This window comes from Phoca vitulina, unplaced genomic scaffold (assembly GCF_004348235.1).
Source record: "Phoca vitulina isolate PV1807 unplaced genomic scaffold, GSC_HSeal_1.0 scaffold21, whole genome shotgun sequence".
NCBI lineage: Eukaryota > Metazoa > Chordata > Mammalia > Carnivora > Phocidae > Phoca > Phoca vitulina.
In genome coordinates this window covers 10,279,640-10,301,871 of record NW_022589724.1, presented here as the reverse complement: position 1 = coordinate 10,301,871, position 22,232 = coordinate 10,279,640, and the positions used below count along the sequence as shown (strand labels likewise).

Genomic DNA, 22,232 nt, shown 5'->3' with positions numbered 1-22,232 from the left:
ATTTTGTGATTTGCCTATTTGTATTCTTACTTTTTTCAACTTTTTAAATAAGAAGTCTAAGACTTCCCACAAATTTTAACATATTTATCACATCTTCCTGGTATAGGGTGCAGCTTTGTCTTACTAGAGCAGATTTAGTCCTTCAGACTGTTTAAAGGGGGCGACTCTTATTTCAGTTAACTTCTGACAGCCGTACCACTATCAGAAGGGATGGACACTAAATCTTGTTTTCAGAATCCCACGGACTTGTATTTGGAACCCTTCACTTAGGACGACTCTATAGTTGTGTCAGTTGAAGTTCCGGGGGTATCAAAAGTATTTGTGATGGAGTAGCCTTGTCAAAATTTGTCATTTTTTTATTCAAATTTATATGCCAATTTGTTCTTCTTAAGGGAGATAGTAAAATGAATAAAACTAGCATTTTGGGCTATAATAATAAAACATATCAGAATAAATGTCTATCGCAAACTGAGTGTCTAGTGATAATTGATGCCATAATTATATTTTATCTAATATAATATATATGGGCTGCTGCTTTGGGGAATAAATCTGTTTTTCATGTTTCTGTTAAATTTCGATTGATTAGACTACTGTTTTTGAAAATATTCCTCTACAGGAGATTGTTTGAAGTATAGTTTTAAACGTGCATTGAGTGTACTTTTAGTAAAAAACTCTGCAAAGAGCATTTAACAGTTACTCTGATAAAATTATGCTTTTTAGCTTTTATACTTTTTATATCACTAATAATGCCTTAAATCCTATGTTTAAGAAGTTTTACATCGTGTGTCCACTAACTAGCATTAGTTATTATAGTGCTAAATATTGTGAGGTGTTTAGATGAGGTAATGTTAGTGTGAAAGAAAGGATGTTACATAAAGTAGAAGGATGTGTGCCAGAAAAATTGAGATGGAAGGAAATACACCAAATATTAACAGAATCTTGGATGTGTCTGCTCTTTGGCCAGGTGTTCATTGTTCCAAATGAGCTCTGATGTGTTTTACTGTTTAAAAAAATGTGAAATAACCAATACTATAAAGCTACAACCACAGAGTTCAATGAACACATAGTATATGAACATTAATTAAAAATCCTTTTGGTACATGATATGTGAAAGAATCTTAGTTATTATTCTGATCTTTGGAATTTGGTGTGACTATTTAAGCTGATAAGCATTCAGGCTATTTTTTGTATTTTTAATTGTTGAATTGCCCACAAAGCTTGTGGTTATTTCAATCATTGTGTATCTTAAATGAATACTATATTCACTTGATTTTAAAACTTTGTTAATGCATTACAATTATTTTTCTAGTTTTTGTTTTGTTTTTTTGGTCTGGGATTATTTCCTCCTCATACTCTCAGTGACTTTCTTTTCTTTTCATACTATTATTGCATTCTCTAATGATATTCCACTGTTCTTATCTTCTCTTTCTTACCTTACCCCCTATCCTCAAGCTCTGGCACTGGCTAAATAAGAAGGTAAATGAACACATGGATGTTGGTTTTTACTATTGAATTCTGTAACTTCCCCCTGTATCTCCATTCTCATTCTGTTTCTGTCCATATGTCAAAATTAGTTTTTGCTTTTAAAGTTCAAATTAATAAGCTATGGAAGGTCGTGAAATGTTGATACTATCACAGTACAATTTGCTAAACACCCAAAGCTATATATTTAGGATATATGGTTACTATCTCCTTGCCCAGGTGTGTGTAAGAAGTTCTGTCTTATAGTCCTTCTGTCCACAGTGAGTGAGTGACGTTCCTTTTCAGCTCTAATGTAGCCCTACTTTAGTCTTCTTTGATGTGTGAGAGCACATTAGGCAATAGTTACCGAAAAGGAAAGAGAACTTTTTTTTTTTTTTAAAGATTTTATTTATTTATTTGAGAGAAAGAGAGCACGAGCCGGGGGGAGAGGCAGAGAGAGAGGGAGAAGCAGGCTCCCTTTTGAGCAGGAAACCAGATGCCGGGCTGGATCCCAGGACCCCGGAATCAAGACCTGAGCCAAAGGCAGATGCTTAACCAACTGAGCCACCCAGGCGCCCCAGAAAGAGAACTTTTTATTGCTACTTATTTTATAAATGACACAGGAATTTTTTAAAAAGATAAATTTGTGAAATACTCGATTTACTTGGCTGGTAATTTTATATAGTATCTTTTTTTTTTTTTAATAGCAGCTATTCTAGAATTTCATTTTTAACTTAAAAAAGATGGTGGTCATGGCCTGTGACCTCGTATTTCTCAAGGTATGAGGTTGTATGTGTGGTGAATGCTTCACATGATTTGCATGAAGTAGGTACATTTTTAATAACTTCGATAAAGGATAATCCAGATAAATTAGGAGTGCTGTACTTGTGACATGTAGCCCACATATAGTAGTTCTAGACTTAAATTCAGCAAATCCCTGAGACAGATAGCAAGAGATGACATTTATGTGTATTGTGTTTAGGCACAACAAAACTCTAAAATTGTCAGTGGAGATATTATAGCAGACCTTAAGAAGAATGTGGTACTTCTTAGAAATAGACCAAGGTGACACATTTGGGTTAGAGTTTAGGGTTTTCTTCTTTCTTTTGAAGAAGAAGAAAGAGGGGACTTCACAGTGCCTTAAACTTCTGAACTTTGGATTGAAAATAAACAGTGTGTAAAATAAATACATACATACATACATACATACACTTACCGGGCACTCCCTCGCTCCCACCAATGTACATGCTGTTGTCTGTACCTCCATTCCCTGCAAAACTAATATGAGTAAATGAGTTCAATCCTTGGCAAATGATAGTGCTGCAAACAAAAGTCACATTTTCTTATTTTGATCAGAAGAGGTGGTTTTATATACTGCTCCAGCTTGTGTATATTGAAATGAAATTGTCCTCAAGGGATGAGAGAAAGGAGAGCTAAAGTCATTAGGTGCAATTTGATTTAACCTTAGGTGACTACATGAGTTAGATCACCTAATTTAGGAGCCTAATTCATAGCTAACCAGTTGTGACTCAGTTTTAAAAGATTCCTAAGAGATCAAGTGACGGTTTCCTTTCTTTGATGATTCCGTGTAGCACAGGTAAAGCATTGGTGGAGAGCAGGAGTGCTGCTGTAAGTTCTGGGACTGTGTGTTCTAGGAAAGCACATAAATAAGTTGAGGTCTGTTTTATTACATTACATCCAAGGTCAGAAAATTTACAGTATTGGGTATTTGGTTTTTCAGGTTCAAGTGGAGTGAACTAGGAAACTAATTCAAGGGAAGGGAGGGTGAGAGAGAACATATCTGTGGTTAATTGAGACATAACCTATTTCTCAAGGCTTGTTTTATTTTTTAGTGTTGGTTATTTGCACTAAGACTCAACTAGAATTTGGTTCAAAAAACAAAGCAAAATGAAAGGCCCAGAATAATGAAATAGAAAACTCAGTAATGGAACGATAACTTTCTTAATAGCTTGCTATAAATAAAGCCAGTTTAGAAGTTTCAAAGTCTTGCAGTATAACCATACATTTACTGACCTCTCTAAATTTTAAAAAATGCATGCCCTTCATTCACACTGGAAACATTTCAGAATGTCATTTTAAAATTACTCCCCTTCCCCTTTAAGAAAATAAATTTTAATAACTAAGATAATTTCTCAGAGCTTAGAAGGCTGGGGAGATCACCAGGGACAGTGTGATTTCTACAGGCAGGCATTAATGACAGCTGATGGCAGTGATGACAGGTGGTGTGGATCCTGCTGCCCAAAGCTGAGTACAGCACAGAGTCTGTCTCCTTGGACAGTGCCTCTGGCATTTCTTTAGGAATTCTCTCCTCCATTCCCTTCTGCTTCTCTATTGCTTCTTTTGTCCATGTTTCTCTCCTTTTCTTTTTTTTTTAAGATTTCATGCATTTATTTGAGAGAGAGAGTGAGTGAGAGAGAGAGCACAAGCAGGGGCAGAGGAAGAAACGCACTCCCCTGCTGAGCAGAGAGCCCAAAGCAGAGCTTGATCCCAGCACCCCGGGATTGTGGCCTGAGCTGAAGGCAGATGCTTAACTGACTGAGCCAGCCAGGCACCCCTGTGTTTCTCTTTCGATGTCCGAGTTTCTGTTTCCTTGAGAGTCTTGTTCCATTCACTCTTTCTTGGGGTTCTTATCCTCCATTTAAGTTTTCTGTCCACTTCGTTATTTCCTCTTTATTGATTGGTCCTTCGTTCTATGCACCAGTTGCCCCCAGCCACACATTTTTTTCTCCTGTTTTGACCTTTAAAAAAAAAAAAAAAATCTCCCTTTATTCTTTAATAAGTCTTTCCTGGTCTCTCTTTCCCACTCCTTCTCTCTCTGTCTCCCTTTTTGTCCTGTTTTTTCACTGTACCTTAGCTGTCTATAATGTGAATAGATTCTCCTCCCCATCTTTTTTAGTTTATATATTGAGCATCTTAAGTGGTTTTATTTATTTTAAATTTTGAATGAAACCTCTAACCCTCACTGTTAGCCCTGAATATAAATTTTTATTTAGGTGACTCTTAGTGTGGATTTTTTCCAATCCCTAGGTATATGGCTTCTAGTAGGAAAATTCTACCGTGGTTTGAAAACATAAAGCTTGATTTTGTAATGTTGATATTCATAATGTGTTTGTGAATTCCATGTTTTATATGTTAGAAATACCTGGTCTTAAATTTAGTTGTACTTTCTAAATCATCATTTACATTTAAAAAACATTTCAGAATAGACATTTTTCAAAAAATTGGGGCTCCGAAGTTATTTTTAGAAATTGTAATTTGTGAATACAGATCTGGTCTTAATTCTGAAATTATTTATGTTTGCCTGTTCAGATATATATTTGAGCTTTCACCATGGGCCGTGCACTGTCAGGCTTGGGAACTACAAAGAAGAATAATACAACCCTAGCTCTTTTCTCAGGAAACTGTCTCAAGAACTCTGTGTAGAGCTGGTTTCTAATTGTGAAACTTTTCAGTTTCATTGATTTTAGAATGTATATTCAAAATATGACATCTGACCTTCCATATCTTAAAAACTTGATACTACTTTTTTTAATCTCTGCATTGTCTTTGATGCTTTGGTAGCATGCACTGAAAATTAACTCTTCTGTTTGAAGCTGTAATTGTCAAGATAAAAGATGAACTTTTTATCTTTGAGCTCACTGCATTGATCTTTTAGTGATAGTATCTTTCATGAAAGATAAAGGGATGCAAGCTTTTAGCCTGGAATGGAAAATGTTTTAGAAGTCATGTTTTATTTTTAACCACCATTTGCTCTTGTTTGTTTAACTCACTGGAGAGCATAATTCAGATTTAAATTAAGACTAACTTATTCAGCAATGCTGTAGCTTATGTAGGGGTTGAGGGGTGCAATGTGGTATTTCAGCAGTCATCTAATTGATTTTATTTTTGGAATGTTAAATGTAGCTTTGCATGGCAGAAATTCTAGAAATCTGTCAGAATTATATATTCTGAAAACAAACATTTTTTTAAATGTAGGATTATTTGTGATTGTGAAAGATGAGAGAAGTTATACTCAAAATGGAATGTCAAGTAGCATTTAGGAAGAGCATAATTTTAATTATTGATTAAGGAATAACCATTACAATAATGATTATTCTTTATTTACAGCCAATTTGTCCTAAAGCTTATGTTTTCAAAAGAATGGAGATTTCAAGTGGAATATCAGATTTTAAAAAGTATTTTGTTAAGAAATATTTCAAATATAAAAAGATGTAAAGAACATCAGTGAGTCTGTCCTCCAGCTTGATAAAACATAACCTATGTAATTAAAGCCCATTTTGTACCCCTCCTAATTGTGCATCTACCTGCTGACCCCCCCCCGGTAGTATTCTGAAATTGATATTTATCATTACCTTAACATTAGATTTTTATTATTACTATTTTTGTAACCCTAGTGGCATCAAAGGGAAAAAATATTTTGAATGTAATTCCTATTTTAATTTGCTCCTATTTTATCTGTATAATTTAGAGCATACCTGTTTTGTAAGAGGCCTATTTTTTGTAAAGCTATCTATATTTGCTAATTGACAGTAAAATTTCATGAGATTTGAGGTCAGCTAATGTATTATCATTATTTCATTTAAATATTTTATGTTGTTTAGAATATTTGCCAATTACAAATTACAATTTGAAATGTAAATATACCACTGTATGAGAATTCAAACGTAAATATGGATTATGTTCAAATTGCCTTTTCTTAGATAGGACAATAATAAACTTTTTTTTTTAATTTATTTTTTTATTATTATGTTATGTTAATCACCATACATTACATCATTAGTTAATAAACTCTTTTTATATAACAACAGTAATTAATGCTATTAGTTAATTTTCTGAAGTTGCTTACAGCTTTAATCATTATGCCATAGTTTGATTTGCAATGCTGACTATCCTATTTTGTCTTAATAATACTTGAATATGTATGCATTTTTATTAAGTTGTGCTTGAAAGATAAGTAATTCTCTTTTTTGTTTCTGTGCAGATGATCATCTGGTTGGAGAAGATGTTAGACAAAATAATAAGCATTTTCATCATATTTTTGTTAGTAATAGGAACCCTTCTTTTAGCTCTACTCCTGACTGCAAAGGTAGAGTATGATAATTACTATTGCCATTGATAAACTCTTGTTGGAATTGTAGTATGCAGGGGCGCCCGGGTGGCTCAGTTGGTTAAGAATCTGACTCTTGGTATAAGCTCAGGTCTTGATCTCAGGGTTGTGAGTTCAAACCCCTAGTTGGGCTCTGTACTGGGCGTGGAGCCTACTTAAAAAAGAATTGTAGTATGCACAAGAAGCTGGCAGAAGCTGGCATGGAAAGCTTACTTTGCTTATAAATATATAACAATTAAATTATTTAGATTTTTGCATTATTTGTTTTTATTTTTTTTTAAAGATTTTATTTATTTGAGGGAGAGAGAATGAGAGAGAGAAAGAGAGCACATGAGAGGGGGAGGGTCAGAGGGAGAAGTAGACTCCCTGCTGAGCCGGGAGCCTGATGCGGGCGGGACTCAATCCCGGGACTCCAGGATCATGACCTGAGCCGAAGACAGTCGCTTAACCAACTGAGCCACCCAGGCGCCCTGCATTATTAGTTTTGCCATGAATTTGCCTACTTTTAATTTTCTTACGTGCATTTTAATTTTGTTATCAAAGTCCTCAGAAATGAGCACAAATTAAAAAAAATTGAGATAGTGAAGAATAAATGGCTTCTTTTTTTAATGGGAGAACTGTGATCTGGTCTCATGAGTCCTAATCTAGTTAGTTCCTTATTTACTAGATCAGAATTTCTTAATTAGCTCCTTCCCTTCTTGTCCCATTGGTCTTTCTGCTAATTTACCATAGAATCTTTATGTCTTACTGTCTAGGTCCTTCCAGCTTACACTTCCATTTCTTTCTCTTCTTAGTTTGGACTGCTGTAACAGAATACCGTAGACTGGGTGGCTTAAACAACAAACATTTATTTGTCACAGTTGTGGAGTTGGGGAGTCTCAGATGAAGGTGCCACCATGGTCAAGTTCTTGGTAAAAGGCACTCTGTCTGGTTTAGAAATGACCATTTTCTCCTTGTACCCTCACATGGTGGAGAGAAAGATCACCTCTCTTGTGTCTTATAATGACACCAATCCCATAATGAGGGCTCCATCCTTGTGAACTAATTACTTCCCAAAGGCCCTATCTCTTAACCATCATATTGGAGGTTAGAATTTGAACCTAAGAATTTTGGGAGGATACAAACATTCAGGTTTTAACACCCTTCATTATTTAAAAAAAAATTCTCTAAAGTACAGCTAAAATTTTCTCGATAGTGATATATCTTACTGACTTTTAAAATAAATTTTTATTATATATCTTAATCTTTATCTGAAGTCCACTGAACTTCTCATCCTAGATTTTGATATGTTACTTTCCAGGAATTGTGAAGTTTATGTGAAATCATGGATATGAAAAATTTTCATATAGTGCTGTAGAGATATGTTATCAGTAGGATTTCATTGTTTCCTGCTATGTGAATCTCCACTTGGAAGTCCTGTTCTCAGTTATTTTCAGACTCAGTATGTCCTCAGTCTCAGCTTCTAACAACTTGCTCTCTCCATATCTCTGTTTCAGTTTCTATGTAGTTCTTATCTGTTCTTTGGATATTGATCATGTATAGTCACTTACATAAACTGTATAGACTTGTTCAGAGACCTTTTTTGTTTTTGTTATATTTTGCCTAAGCCTGCCATTATACATTCTTACCTTCTATTCTAGTTCTTAGAAAAACCTTACACCAGTATGATCTTCCATTTTTTTTTGTCTCTTTTTCCTTTCTCCTGCTCTTCTATTCCACTTTCCTTTCTTTGTTTCTTTGCATAGGGTCTTCTTGACTGCTCACGTCAATTCTATTCATTTTTCACATCCTTTTTCTTTGTTCAACCCATGCTTCAGCAAGCTTTTGCTTTCCTGAACTTTGATAACATGTATTACTGAACCACTTTTTTGTGGTCTAGGACTTATGCAAACTGAGCTTTTGAAGGAAACTTATTGGTTATCTAGTTTATTCAATAATGGGATTCTCTAAAATATCCACTTGAATGTCTAATAGCCTTCTGAAATATAACATGTCAAAAACTGAATTTCAGCTCTTTCCTTGCTTGTCTGTTCTCCTGATAGTCTATTTTGGTGTAAATGACCACTCCATTCTACTTGCTTAGGTGAAAAACCTTAGGGTCATCCTTGACTACATTTTTTCCTTTTGTATCCATACCCAGTTTGTCAGAATTCTTTTTGGCTTCATCTTTGGGTAATAACAGGGCAATGATGTCAGATAATTCCTTCCCACAGAAAGGAAGAGCAAAACAGTATAAAATTATTAAAAACACTGGGATGCCTGGGTGGCTCAGTCGGTTAAGTGTCTCACAACTCAGGTCATGATCCCAGGGTTCTGGGATCGAGCCCTGTGTCGGGCTCCCTGCTGAGCAGGGAGTCTGCTTCTCCCTCTCCCTGTGCCCCTCCCCCTGCTCGTGCTCTCTCTGTCAAATAAATAAAATCTTAAAAAAAAATTATTAAAAACACCATGTCAGGGCATTGGAAAACCATCAGTTAGGCAACAATTTGAGGAGTATTTCCTCATGAAAAACTGTTACTGCAGCTGGTAAAACAGGTAGTTTGTGGCTCTCTTGCTTGGACTTTTTCTCATCCTGCTTGGCTTGGGCAACAGAAACCTGCAGCTTTTCCTGTGGGAGGTGGTAGACTTGGTTTGGGGCTGGTAACAGAGCAGCTATAAATTAAAGGGGGAGGTTCTGGAAGCAAGAGAACCATGAAGGGCTTAATAATAAGAAGATTAATAAGCCATACATCCTAAACTGGTATATGGGAGACCTCAAGGAGCCCTGTGCACTTTGAAAGCCTGGGGAGATTTGCAAATTGGTTGTGCCTTTGATTGCATTTCTCAACTCACACATCTCAGGCTGCAGAGAATGAAGATTTGTATTGTGAAGTATCTGGGCATGATTTCTGCCAGAATCATTTGCTGTCTGCTAAGCTATGCAGGCTCAGGGGAAGGCTTTAGGCTTTAAAAAATAATAATAAAAAACACCGAGCAGAAACATCAGTGACAGGGAAGGCAGATTTCGCAGCTTAACTACAGAGAAGTTAATTGCTTGCTGAAACAAATAACAGGTCTCAGAAGAATAAAACAAAATCCAGAGTTGCTACAACACATTTTTTAAACAATTTTTTAACCAGAAATTACCAGACATAAAAGAAACAGAAAAGTGTGACTTGGAGGGGGAAAAAAAACAGTCAAAAAAGTGGATACTTAAGTAGTGCAGATGTTGGATTTAGCAGCTATTATAAATATGTTCAAAAATTAAAGGGAAGTATGCTAATAATGTGTAAACAAATGCAGATGTTCAACAGAGAAATGGAGACTATAAAACAGAACCAAGTAAAAATCCTAGAGTTGAAAAGAGCAGTAACAAATGAAAAATTTACTAGATAGGCTCAACAGCAGATTTGAGATCCAGAAAAAAAAAGAATGAATTTGAATGATTAATAGAAGGTATCCAATCTGAAGAACAAAATATTTTTAAAATAGTGGATGAGGAGAGACTCAAAGATTTATAGGACAATAGCAAAGACTAACAGACGTGTAATTGGCATCCCAGAAAGTGAAAGGAGAAGGAGAAGAGTGGAAAAAATACTTGAAGAAATAATGGTCAGAAACTTCCCAAGTTTGATGAAAAACGTTAAAATAGCCAAGAAGTTCAACAAATGCTGAGTGGAATAAATACATACAAAACAAAACCATACCTAGACACACATCGTAGTCCAACTACTGGAAGCCAAAGAGAGAAAAAAAATCTTGAAGGAAGCAAGAGAAAAATTACACATCACACACAGGAAAACAACAAAACAAATAATGACTGACTTCTCATAATAAACAGTGAGTACCTCAGGACGTTGGAATGACATATTCAGTCTTGGGAAAAAAACAACTAGTCAACCAAGAATTTTATATTCACTGACACTATTCTTTTTTTTTTTTTTTTTTAAGATTTTATTTATTTATTAGAGCAACGTGCACATGAGAGTGAGAGAGCGGGGAGCCCGATGCGGGGCTCGATCCCAGGACCCTGGGATCATGACCTGAGCTGAAGTCAGACACTGACTGAGCCACCCAGGGGCCCCTCTAAAACTATTCTTTAAAAGCAAAGGCAAAATAAAAGTATTTCTAGATAACCCAAACTGAGAATTTGTTAATAGCAGACCCGCACTGTAAGGAATGCTAAAGGAATTCCTTCTGATTGAAGAGCAATGACTCTAGAAATAACTTGTATCCAAAGGGAAGAATGAAGAGCACTTGGTAAATATGTGGGTATATATAAAAATTATATCCCCCCCTTTTCAGTTTATTTAAACAACAGGACTATTTAAAGGAAAGTAAAAGAGTAAAACACTGTATTGCAGAGTTTATAATACACATAGATGAACTATATATGTATAACCATAGCACAAAAAGAAGACCAGGAAACAGAATTATACTGGTATGAAGTTCTTATATTTTATTGGAAGTAAGTCAATATTAACTTGAGGTGATCTGTGATAAAGATGTGGTAAGCTCAAGATAAATAGCAACCACTAACAAATTTTAGAGGAACTAAAATGGTATACTAAAAATATAGTTGCTTAACACAGAAGGCAGTAAAAGAATAAGAATAGGGATGAGACAGAAAGCAAATAGCAAAATGGCAGACCTAAATCCAGTCATATCAATGGATGTATTAAATGTGAAGCAATTAAATAATCAAATGGCAGAGATTTTCAGACTGGATATAAAACAGCAAGTTCTAGCTAAATGGTATCTATAAGTGTTTTACCTTTGAAATTCAAAGCCATGAAGGGGCGCCTGGGTGGCTCAGTTGGTTAAGTGGCTGCCTTTGGCTCAGGTCATGATCCCGGGGTCCTGGGATCGAGCTCCACATCGGGCTCTCTGCTCAGCGAAAAGCCTGCTTCTCCCTCTCCCTCTGGCTGACGCTCTGCCTACTTGTGCTCTCTCTCTATCTCTCTGTCAAATAAATAAAATCTTTAAAAAAAAAAAAAAATTCAAAGCCATGAAAAGATTGATAGTAAAAGGATGAAAAAAGATATACCATGCAAACTGTAAACATAAGAGTTGTAGAATGATTATATTAATATCAGACAGTGTAGTTAAATATTACTAAAGACAAATAAGAAATAAGGACTTTTCGTAATGGTGAAGTAATACTGCAGTAGGATATACCAATTTTAAATGTGTATGTTCCTAGCAATAGAGCTCTAAAATACATGAAGCAAAATATTCAAAATTAAAAGGAGAAATAGAAAAACCAGTGATTCAGTAATACTCCTCTTGCAGAAATTGAGAGAATAAGTAGATAGCAAATTAGTAAGAATATAAAAGTCTTGAAAAACACTATCAGCCAATGTGAAGTGACCACAACAGAATCATGTTGTTTTTATTTTTATTTTTTTATTTTTTATTTTTTAAGATTTTATTTATTTGCGAGAAAGAGAATGAGAGACAGAGAGCATGAGAGGGAGGAGGGTCAGAGGGAGAAGCAGACTCCTTGCCGAGCAGGGAGCCCGATGTGGGACTCGATCCTGGGACTCCAGGATCATGACCTGAGCCGAAGGCAGTCGCTTAACCAACTGAGCCACCCAGGCGCCCCAGAATCATGTTCTTTCAGGTAAACATGGAATACCAGGATAAACCATATGCTCAATATGCCTAATTTAAAAATAGTAAAATACTTGGTAAAAAAAAAAAAAAATAAATAAAAATAAAAATAAAAATAGTAAAATATAGGGGAACCTGGGTGGCTCAGTCCATTGAGTGGCTGCCTTCCGCTCAGGTTGTGATCTCAGGAAGTAAGCCCCATGTTGGGCTCCCTGCTCAATGGGGAGTCTGCTTCTCCCTCTGCCCCTCCCCCTGCTCGTTCTCTTTTTTTTCTCTCTCTCTCTCTCCAATAAATCTTTAAAAAAAATAGTAAAATATAGAGCATGTTCTCTGACACTGGCTTGTTTCTTTTTATCCCTCTCTCTTTTTTTTTTTTTTTATTAATTTTGGGGGTGGGGGAGAGGGGGAGGGGCAGAGGGAGAGAGAAAATCTCAAGCTGACTCCACGCTGAGTGGGGATCCTGACACAGGGCTTGATCTCACAACCCTGAGATCATGACTGGAGCCGAAATCAGGAGTCAGACGCTTAGCCAACTGAGCCACCCAGGCACTTCTGTCCTCCTCGTCTTGTTGGTTATTTAACAAAGTAAATTCTGAGGTGCAGTTTCAGCTGGCTTTGTTTTTTGTTTTTTTTTACTCCAAAGCTTTACTAAATTCCTTATTTGCTTGTATGTCTCACACTGCATCATAATTTTGTAAGCTCATGCACCGTTGGTTTTGCTTACATATACTATAGGCACGTGTGTGAACTGAATATATTTACTTATTTGTCTTGTGTATATGTATAAATATTTGAATGTATCATTTTATGTAATTTTTCCTGAAGTTGTTGAGCTTGAAGTCAGGGAGCTGTTATGTACTTTTTAAATTCCATAGTGAGGGTCATAGGACATTATGTATAGCAGCTGTTCAGTACAGGGTTCTAAATTAATTGAAACTAAGATGCGTAATTATTTGACTCAAAAGCATAGTTCCAATAATAGTGTAGAAAAATAAATGTTAAATTGGGCTTATTTTTTATTGAGATTCTTTTCTATCCATAATACAGGTACATCAAGAGAGTGTACACATGATTGAAGTCACAAGCAATTTGATTAATGAGACTCTAGCAAATCACCCTGAGTGGGCAAAGTAAGGATATTATTTTGGCAAAAATAGAAATGGATGCCCTAGGTTTAGTATCATTTCACGAAATGATCTTCATTGATGCAGCTACCTTGGAAGAGAAAAGATGGGAAGAGAAAAGCTTTGATGAATGTTGTCATTTTTGCATAAGAACGGCATGTTTTGGGGGTGGTGGGAGAGGGAAGTACTTAAGATTTTGGGAACAGTTTATGGTCAATGTCTTTATATTTGAAATGAGATTTACAGTTTATAATATATTTATGATTTGCAAAGCACTTTCACCTACAGTGTGTCCTGTGTTCCTAACAGTGACTGAGGAGATTGAAGAGACAATCCCCATTTCACAGATGAGGAATCAGGATCAAAGGTTAAGAAATTGAGATAATCCCCCAGTGGCAGAGTCAGCAGTGTTTCCACGTTGTATCTTTTTTTTTTTTTTTTTTTTAAGATTTATTTATTATAGAGATAGAGCAGAGTGGGAGGAGGGGTAGAGAGAGAAGGGTAGGAAGAGAATCCCAAGCAGACCTGCAGCTGAGCGTGGAACCTGATGCAGAGCTCGATCTCACTACCCTGAGATCATGACCTGAGCCGAAACCAAGTCAAGATGCTTAACTGACTGAGCCACCCAAGCACCCTCACATTGTATCGTTTTGGAGGCAAGGTTGGCAATCTGTGGCTCAGGGCGACTTCCAACCACCTATTTCTGTAAAGTTTTGTTGTTGTTTTTGTTGTTGTTTTTAAAGATTTTACTTATTTATTTGACAGAAAGAGAAAGAGAGCACAAGCAGGGGGAGTGGCAGGCAGAGGGCCAAGCAGGCTCCCTGCTAAACAAGGAGCCTGATGTGGGGCTCGATCCCAGGACCCCGGGATCGTGACCTGAGCCGAAGGCAGATGCTTAACCGACTGAGCCACCCAGGCATCTCTGTAAAGATTTATTAGAACAAACCACACCCATTCATTTACATACTGTCTATGGCTGTCTTGGGGCTGCAAGAACAGGTAGAATTGAGTAGTTGTGACACAGGTTTTATGTCACAAAAGCCTGAAATACTTACTCTCTTTCCCTTTACAGAAGAAATTTGCCAACCCCTGTCTTAGAGGATCTCTTTTTGTACTTGTTTAATTTGGCTTCTGTGAAAGGGGTTTTTATGTTACCTTGTTGAATTTGATGACAAATTGTATGGCCTCTTTTTTTTTTTTTTTAACTCCAAGGTAGTCACTAATTTAAGTAGGAAATATTCAGCCAGTTTTAGGATTGTAAATTGACATTTAGCTTGGTTTTCTCCTTTCAGTTGACTTTATTTCTTTATGTAAAACCTGCTTGGACATTTCTTGAACTTGGTTTAGAATCATATTTGAATATCCTTAAAAGGATATCTTTCAGAATATATTTCTCTGCACTTATCTCCTGTTACCCAGAGCATACTCAAGTGCTTGTCCTTAATATTTCTGATTAGTTACAAATTGTAGTATATCCGTACAAAGGAATAATACTTAGCATTAAATAAAAATTAACTATATATGCAGCAGCATGGATGAATCTCAAAATAATTATGCTGAGTGAAAGAAGTCAGGCAAAAAAAAAAAAAAAAAACAGTCCATACAATATGATTCCATTTATGCAAAGTTCTAGGAAATGCAAATTAATCTATAGTGACAGAAAGATCAGTGGTTGTCTGTGGATAGTGGGCTCTGGGAAGGGAGTACATAGGGGCACAAGGAAACTTTTGAGAATGATAGATATGTTCATTATCTTGATTAAGGATAGAAGAAAAGAACTGGCATAAACAGATTTCATTCTAGAACAGTTTTTCCCTCTGTACTGTGGAGAAAAGATGGACCAGGGTATAAGATTTGAGCCTTTTAGATCAGTTAAAAGCCAGAGTAAACCAGGTAAGAGATGATGAAGCCCTTAATTGTGGATAGTTATAGTGGCAATGAACAGGATGGACAGATTTGGTGATTAGTTGGATATAGTTGGAAGAAATCTAGCATTACTTGTGTTTTTGGCTTTGTAAGTTGGCGGATGATGGTAGATTCACCAAGATGGGAAATAGAGGAGCAGATATGGTGGGGAAAAGAATTCACTTACTTTTTTACTTGTTGAATTTGAGGTGCCTATGGTAAGTATAAGCAGAAGCATGCGGTAGGCCATTGCCTTTGTTGGTGTGTAGTTCAGGAGAGAGATCTGGAGTGAAGTTAAAAAATTGGCAGCCTTAATATCTCAGTGGCTCCTCTTCTTTGATGGTCATTCTTCTGTAGTGGAAATGAGTCCAGACGTCCAGAGCCTCTCTGTACTGGTTTTCAATTGCAATAGGACTGACTATCTCTACTACTGTATTGAAGGCACACACAGTCTGGGGAGCCCTAGATCAGAGTAGTTTAGAAAGTTGCTTGTTTTTATTTTTAAATTTTGAAATAATTCTAGATTCACAGGACATGGCAAAGAAAGGCACAGGGAGGTCCCATGGACTCTTCACCCCACCTCCTCTAATGTTGTCATTTTGCATAACTATAATACAATAACAAAACTAGGAAATGGACAGTTCACTTGTTTTACATGCACTCGTGTGTATGTGTGTGTGTGTGCTCACAGTTTTTATCATATGTGTAGCTTCCTGTAAGCTATCAAGACCAAGACCATCAAGATACAGAGCTGTTCCATACCACAAGAATCCTCATGCCACCCCTTTATAGCCACACCTACAGAATAATTCTGTTGAAATTCATTGAAGGTGTTGTATGTATTATTAGTGTGTTCCCTTTTATTGCTGTGTAATATTCCATGCAGGCAGTTTTGTGTTTTGTTTTTTTTTTAAGATTTATTTATTTAAGAGAGCACACACAAGCGGGGGGGAGGGGCAGAGGGAGAGAGAGAGAGAAACCCAAGTAGACTCTGTGCAGAGCGGGGAGCCGGACGCGTGGCTTGATCTCACAACCCTGAGATCATGACCTGAGCCGAAATCACGAGTCTGGCACCCAACCGAGTCACCCAGGTGCCCCATGCAGGAAGGTTTTTAAAAGCTGTTTAGACTTTGATGATTTGTGGAAAGTCTGATTCTTTTGCAGCAGATTAATGGGGGTGGACATGAATACTAATGGTTCTTATAGTCTCAGTACCCAAGTGGGTTCCTGTCTTGAAGAAGACAGTTGACTTTGTGGAAAATTCATGTGGGTATACCTAGTGGAGGAGATACAGTTAAGAATTGGTCAGGGGTCCCTGGGTGGCTCAGTTAGTTAAGTGGCCGACTCTTGGTTTCAGCTCAGGTCATGATCTCTAGGTCCTGACATCAAGCCTGGTGTCGGGCTCTCTGCTCACTGGGGAGTCTGCTTCTCTCCCTCTGCCCCTCCCCCCACTTGCTCTCTCTCTCTCTCTCTCTCTCTCAAATAAATAATCTTAAAAAATAAAAAAGGAATTGGTCACATATATTTCCAGTGTGCACATTTTATACACCCTATGTAGGTACCTTGACTCCCCATGAGTGTATTCAGTGAGCTGATGAATAATATGAAGACAGGATAGTGTCATCTTTACAGAGCTTCATAGAAAATGAAGTTGAAGTTGGAGCACATCTTAATTCTTGTCTTGGATGGTTCTGTTCACTTGGAGTCCATTTCCTGCTTTCTGTTAACTAGTCTCAAGCCTGTTGATTCTCATGGCCCTCATTAGGAGATGACATTAAAATGGTAATGAATGTGACTTAGCCCTTCCCTTACTTGGAAGGAATCTAACAGGCTAAGCTAAGTTGTTTTTAATTGTTCTCTTGGTAGGTCATATTGTGATACAGATTAACCTTTACCCAGGAAGATGAGGGTACACCAGTCCAATTTGTAGGAACTTGGTTTCTCCTAAGGGATCCCTCTTGACTTAGTGTAGGAGAGTTAGTGATTGGCTCTGGTTGGTAGAAGGTCAAAGCGCATCCCAGCGTGTCCCAGCCAGGGTTGCTCAGGTGGTTTTGGCCCTGTGTCTTCTAGAGGGCACTCCTTGTGAGGAGGTCTGGACAGAGCCAAGATCTTTGACTTGGCCTCACAACAGCTCCTCTCATCTGTGGCTCTTAGGATACCTGTGTGAGTATTTTGGCAAAGTGTTTTCACAGTAGCCAGCAAGAATTTATCAGGCCTAATAGATACTTGTTAGTCATTAAAGATCTATTCAAATACTAATGTGAATTCTCATACTTTAACACTAGAGGTTATAATTTTCCCCATAAAATGTCATACTACATAATTGAAAATATTCAGCAGTTCCTTCAAAGCACTGGTGAACCTCTAAATACTAGAATAATTTAAAATCTACTAAATTTCTCCCAAATCCCATCTCTATTTAAAGATTTCAATTTCCGGGGCACCTGGGTGGCTCAGTCAGTTAAGCGGCTGCCTTCAGCTCAGGTCATGGTCCCAGGATCCTGGGATCGAGCCCCGCATCGGGCTCCCTGCTCAGCGGGAAGCCTGCTTCTCCCTCTCCCACTCCCCCTGCTTGTCTTCCCTCTCTTGCTGTGTCTCTCTCTGTCAGATAAATAAATAAAATATTAAAAAAAAAAAAAAAAAGATTTCAATTTCCTGTTCATGTCTTCATACTTAGATTATTACATTTGTAATCATCTCTAAAGTTTTGTCTTAACTTGCTGAGAAATATTTGAGAATTTGCCAAAAGTTTCAGAAATACTTTATTTGGATGTAGGAAGAACTGATTAAAGATTGAAACCATTACCAATTTGACATTGCACTTTCTAATGTATCCAAAATGTCTTTTTCTCTGTATCATTACATTTGTCCCTGTCAGTGGCAGTTGGCTTTCTCTTTAGGACCGTCTTTCTCTCTCTCTCTCACACACGTACACACACACTTCCAATTTACTATATAGAGTACTACAAGTATGTAAAACTGCTGTAGGTTGAGAACATTGCTCATTTGACTTGACTCTTTCCCATAAGCCAGCTTTGTGTTTTGTGTCATATTTAGGCCTCAGGAAAGTTCTTAGTTACTGTTTGCCTTGGCCTTTGGGCATCAGTCATGGATAGTTGAAATCAGGACTATTAAATTTGTGAATGCCAACATCTGTAGTGTACAACCCTTTGAGGTACAATTTAAAGAATATATGAGGGGCTCCTGGATGGCTCAGTCAGTTAAGTGTCTGTCTTTGGCTCAGGTCATGATCTTGGGATCCTGGGATCGAGGCCTGTGTCAGGGCTCCCTGCTCAGTGGGGAGTCTGCTTCTCCTTCTCCCTCTTCCCTTCCCCCTGCTTGTGCGCTCGCTTGCTCTCTCTCTTTCTCTCAGATAAATAAATAAAATCTTAAGAAAAATAAAGAATACATGAAGGTATTTCTCCTTCGGAAAACACTGGGTATAGGTAATGTGTTATTGATTAAGGCAGATGATACAGTCTGCTTAGTTAACAGGATAGTGGGGAGGCCGTCTCTCATGGCATGAAGAGTAAAGCTTGTAGACGCAGTTCCTTGTATAGCTAGAACTCTGCTCAGGACTTCCTCACATCATAACGAAAAAGATCTCCATTGAAAACAATGATTTGCCCTCTTTTCTTGTTTTCTTTCTCAGTTCTTCACTCAGTTCTTAGATCATGTATCAGAATCACTTTCACAGCTCATTAAGGATACTGGTTGCTGGGCCGCAGCCCCATTTCTTTTTCAGTAGGTCTGGACCTGGGCCCAAGAATTTGCATGTGTAACAGGTTTCTGAGCCTTCTGATGCGGAATAAGGCTGGTGTTGAATAAGGGAGATGATCCGGGACATGTATGGGCAGAGACACCAGGCAGAGCAGAATGAAAGGGAGTTTGTGGGGAAAGTGGGTCTAAAAGCTAAGGAGAGCTTGAAGGGCCTCTCTGATGGTAGAATTAAGTGTTAGGCTTGGAAGTCAAGGATTCCTGCATGAGATTCATTTGTATCTGCTTGTGATGACTGAGCAACAATTTGTCAGTTACTGATTGTTTAAATACATGGAATTCCAAGAGTTACTGACACAGTCCACTAAAAATATACTAGCTTGTAATTTTTTCTTTCTTTTATTTTAAATTAGTTGGCTTCCTGAGGCTCAAGTAGTCCAAAGAGCCCTCAATTCTGCAGCTAACAATGTGTACCAGTATGGAAGAGAATGGATAACACACAAGGTAAGGGAAGAGCCTCTCTCTGTGGCTTTCTCTCTGCAGGGTCTTCATTGGTAGGGGCTTCCTGCTTTGATGAAGTATAAGTAGAGATTCCATTTAGAACAGTTTCCATTTTTTAAATAGGCTTAAATATATAAGTCAACAAGAAACATACAATGAAAGTAAACTTTCTGGAGGCTTTATTTAATAGTGCTAGTAGCCTGAACAGAGAGGTTTGTCTTTTGCTTCTTGTTCAAGGTAAGTATTCATTATTTGTGCATTAGGACAGAATGATCATTAAAATTGGGTGGTCAAATAAGGCTTTGTGGAGAAAAAAAAAGGTTGTTAGCAAATATTAAATATTATTATCTGCTGGTGACTGTGCTTGGCAGTTTCCAGTTTGTTTCATTTAATCTTTCCAAGAAACCTATAGTAGTCTAAATTGTTTGGCCCACTTTACAGAGGAAGAAACAGGTTTAGCAAGGCTAAGTAAATTCCCAGTGGTCATGTAGTAAATTGCGGAGCTTGGTTTCAAACTGAAGAGGAATTCTAAATCCCTCGTTCTTTCTGCTGTACAGGCTAAGAAGTGCATGCCCAGAACTGGGTTAGGTGCTTTACTGTGGCACTTGAGATAAACCTTGAAGGAATGAATGATAGGTTTTCGATGAATAAAGAGAAGGCATTGTGTATTTTAAGGTGTGTTTATGTGGGTCAAGATGTGGAGGCAGGAGTGTGCTTGAGGAGATTAGCTTGTCTGAAGCTTTGTGGAAGGACATGAAGGATAGAGGATAAGGCACAGTTACTGCAGGTAAGGGTCAGACTCCATGATACAGATTTGGGATTGCCCCCCCTGCCCCATATTGCCTATGAGAAAGAAGGTAATTTGGAATTTTAATATATTGAAGTAATTAGGAACATCTAGGGATTGACAAGATTTGTTGCAGTGAGATGTATGCCCAGAAAAAAAGTATTGGTATGTTCAAAATTAAAAAACAAAATCTCAAAAAAAAAAAGTTATCTTAAAAATTATACTGTACACATGTGTATAGTAATCTAACCTAAGGATGAAATTGTGGTCAAGTAAAAAGTTAAAAGAAAGATCTGTGTAACTGATTTTCTTGAGTCCATACCAGGTGACCTAATCAAATGCCACATGAAAAGTCTTTAAAAAATATTTGCTGAGTAAGTGAAAGATAAAGTTTATGGGTATAGATCTCCTAACTATCATAGAAGAAGATCCAGTCCAGGCCTTTTAGACCTCTAGAACTATATTGGCTGATTTACTCTGCTGAAAGCATAGCATTTACTTTTTTGGTTTTTCTCTTTGAGTTCTGGAATTCTTACCTATTTGGAAAGAGCTGGAGAAATATGCCTTAGATTTTATAGAAATAAATTTCAAATTACGTAGAAGATAAGTTTGAAACCTTTTGCTCAGGACTCGAAAAGGGAAGACAGTTGAAGAGAAATGACATTGCTAACAAAGGTTGTAACATATTCATGTCCTGATTTGGAAGACATGGGGATAATATCTAAAACCAACCATTGAATGTCCGTTGACTGATGAATGGATAAGCAAAATGCGGTATATCTCTCTAATGGAATATTATTTGGCCATAAAAAGGAAGGAAGCACTGATACATTCTACCATATGGATGAACCTTGAAAACATTACACTGAGTTAAAGAAGCAGTCAGACCACATATGTATGATTCCATTTCTATGAAATGTCCAGAAGAGGTATACCTACGGAGACAGAGAGTAGAGTAGTGGTTTCCAGGGGTATGGGGAGATTGAGAGAAATGAGGGAGTGATTGCTAAGGAGTATGGGGGTTCTTTTTGGGGTAATGAAAATGTTCCAAAATTGATTGTGGTGATGGTCCCATAACTCTGAATATACTAAAAGAAACTATTGAATTGTACACAGAAGTGAGTGAATTATAAGGTGTGTTAATTATCTCAATGACTCAGTAAGTTAAGTGTCTGCCTTCAGCTCAGGTCATAATCCCAGGGTCCTGGGATTGAGTCCCACATTGGGCTTCTTGCTCAGCAGGTAGCCTGCTGCTCCCCCTGCTTGTGCTCACTCCCTCTCCCTCCCTCCCTCTCTCTGTGTCAAATAAATAAATAAAATCTTTAAAAAAAAATTAAAAAACCATTGAAATTGTAGGGGTAGCTTTTTTTTTTTTAAGATTTATTTATTTATTTTAGAACTTTAGAGCATGCTCAGAGTTGGGGGGGGTAAGGGGGAAAGGAGAGGGAGAGAGAGAATCCCAAGCAGACTCCTTGCCGAGTGGGGAGCCCAGTGTGGGGCTTGATCCCACAATCCTGAGATTGTGATTGGAGCTGAAATCAAGAATCGGATGTTTAACCTACTGAGCCACCCAGGCGCCCCTGTAGTGCTAGCTTTTCTAATAAGCTCAGATCTCATCTAGCTAAAAATCATGTGAGAACTGGGTCCTGAGAGCTAAAGTGTAGGAAGGGCTAAAGCTAGGGGAAAAGGTCATACTCAGAAAACGAAGAGTTTTTTAGGGTATGTTTAGGTATGAGCAGAGAAGGTTCCTGTCTGCCTGCCCCAGTGTACCTTGTCAGCCTTGTCTCCTGTATCCTCCATGCATTATTCTACCCAGACCTGCTAGTTTGCTGTTTGCTCAAATCTAATTTACTTTCTTCATTCGACATCCTTGCTTGAGCTAACCTTTCTGCTTAATAGTCGTGAATGGGTTTTCTCTGTCCCTCCTCCCATGCCTAGAATGAGGGAAGTGACAGCCAGTCCACAAATGTGCCAGGCACTGTTCTAAGTGCTGGGGAAAAGCGGTAGACCAGAAAGAGTT

General features: G+C 37.5%; 1 protein-coding gene across 2 annotated transcripts in view; it reads left to right on the top strand.

Annotated features, from left to right (window-relative positions):
- The window catches only part of TMEM245 (transmembrane protein 245), a 99,619-nt gene that overhangs the window by 31,431 nt on the left and 45,956 nt on the right, over nucleotides 1-22,232 (top strand). The window contains exons 7-10 of one of the 2 annotated variants that reach the window (XM_032418167.1): nucleotides 1,453-1,476; nucleotides 6,464-6,568; nucleotides 13,226-13,308; nucleotides 19,338-19,428. In XM_032418167.1, coding sequence (XP_032274058.1) covers nucleotides 1,453-1,476; nucleotides 6,464-6,568; nucleotides 13,226-13,308; nucleotides 19,338-19,428 — 303 coding nt within the window. The remainder of the gene's footprint in view (nucleotides 1-1,452; nucleotides 1,477-6,463; nucleotides 6,569-13,225; nucleotides 13,309-19,337; nucleotides 19,429-22,232) is intronic. The other variant, XM_032418169.1, reaches the window with a different exon arrangement.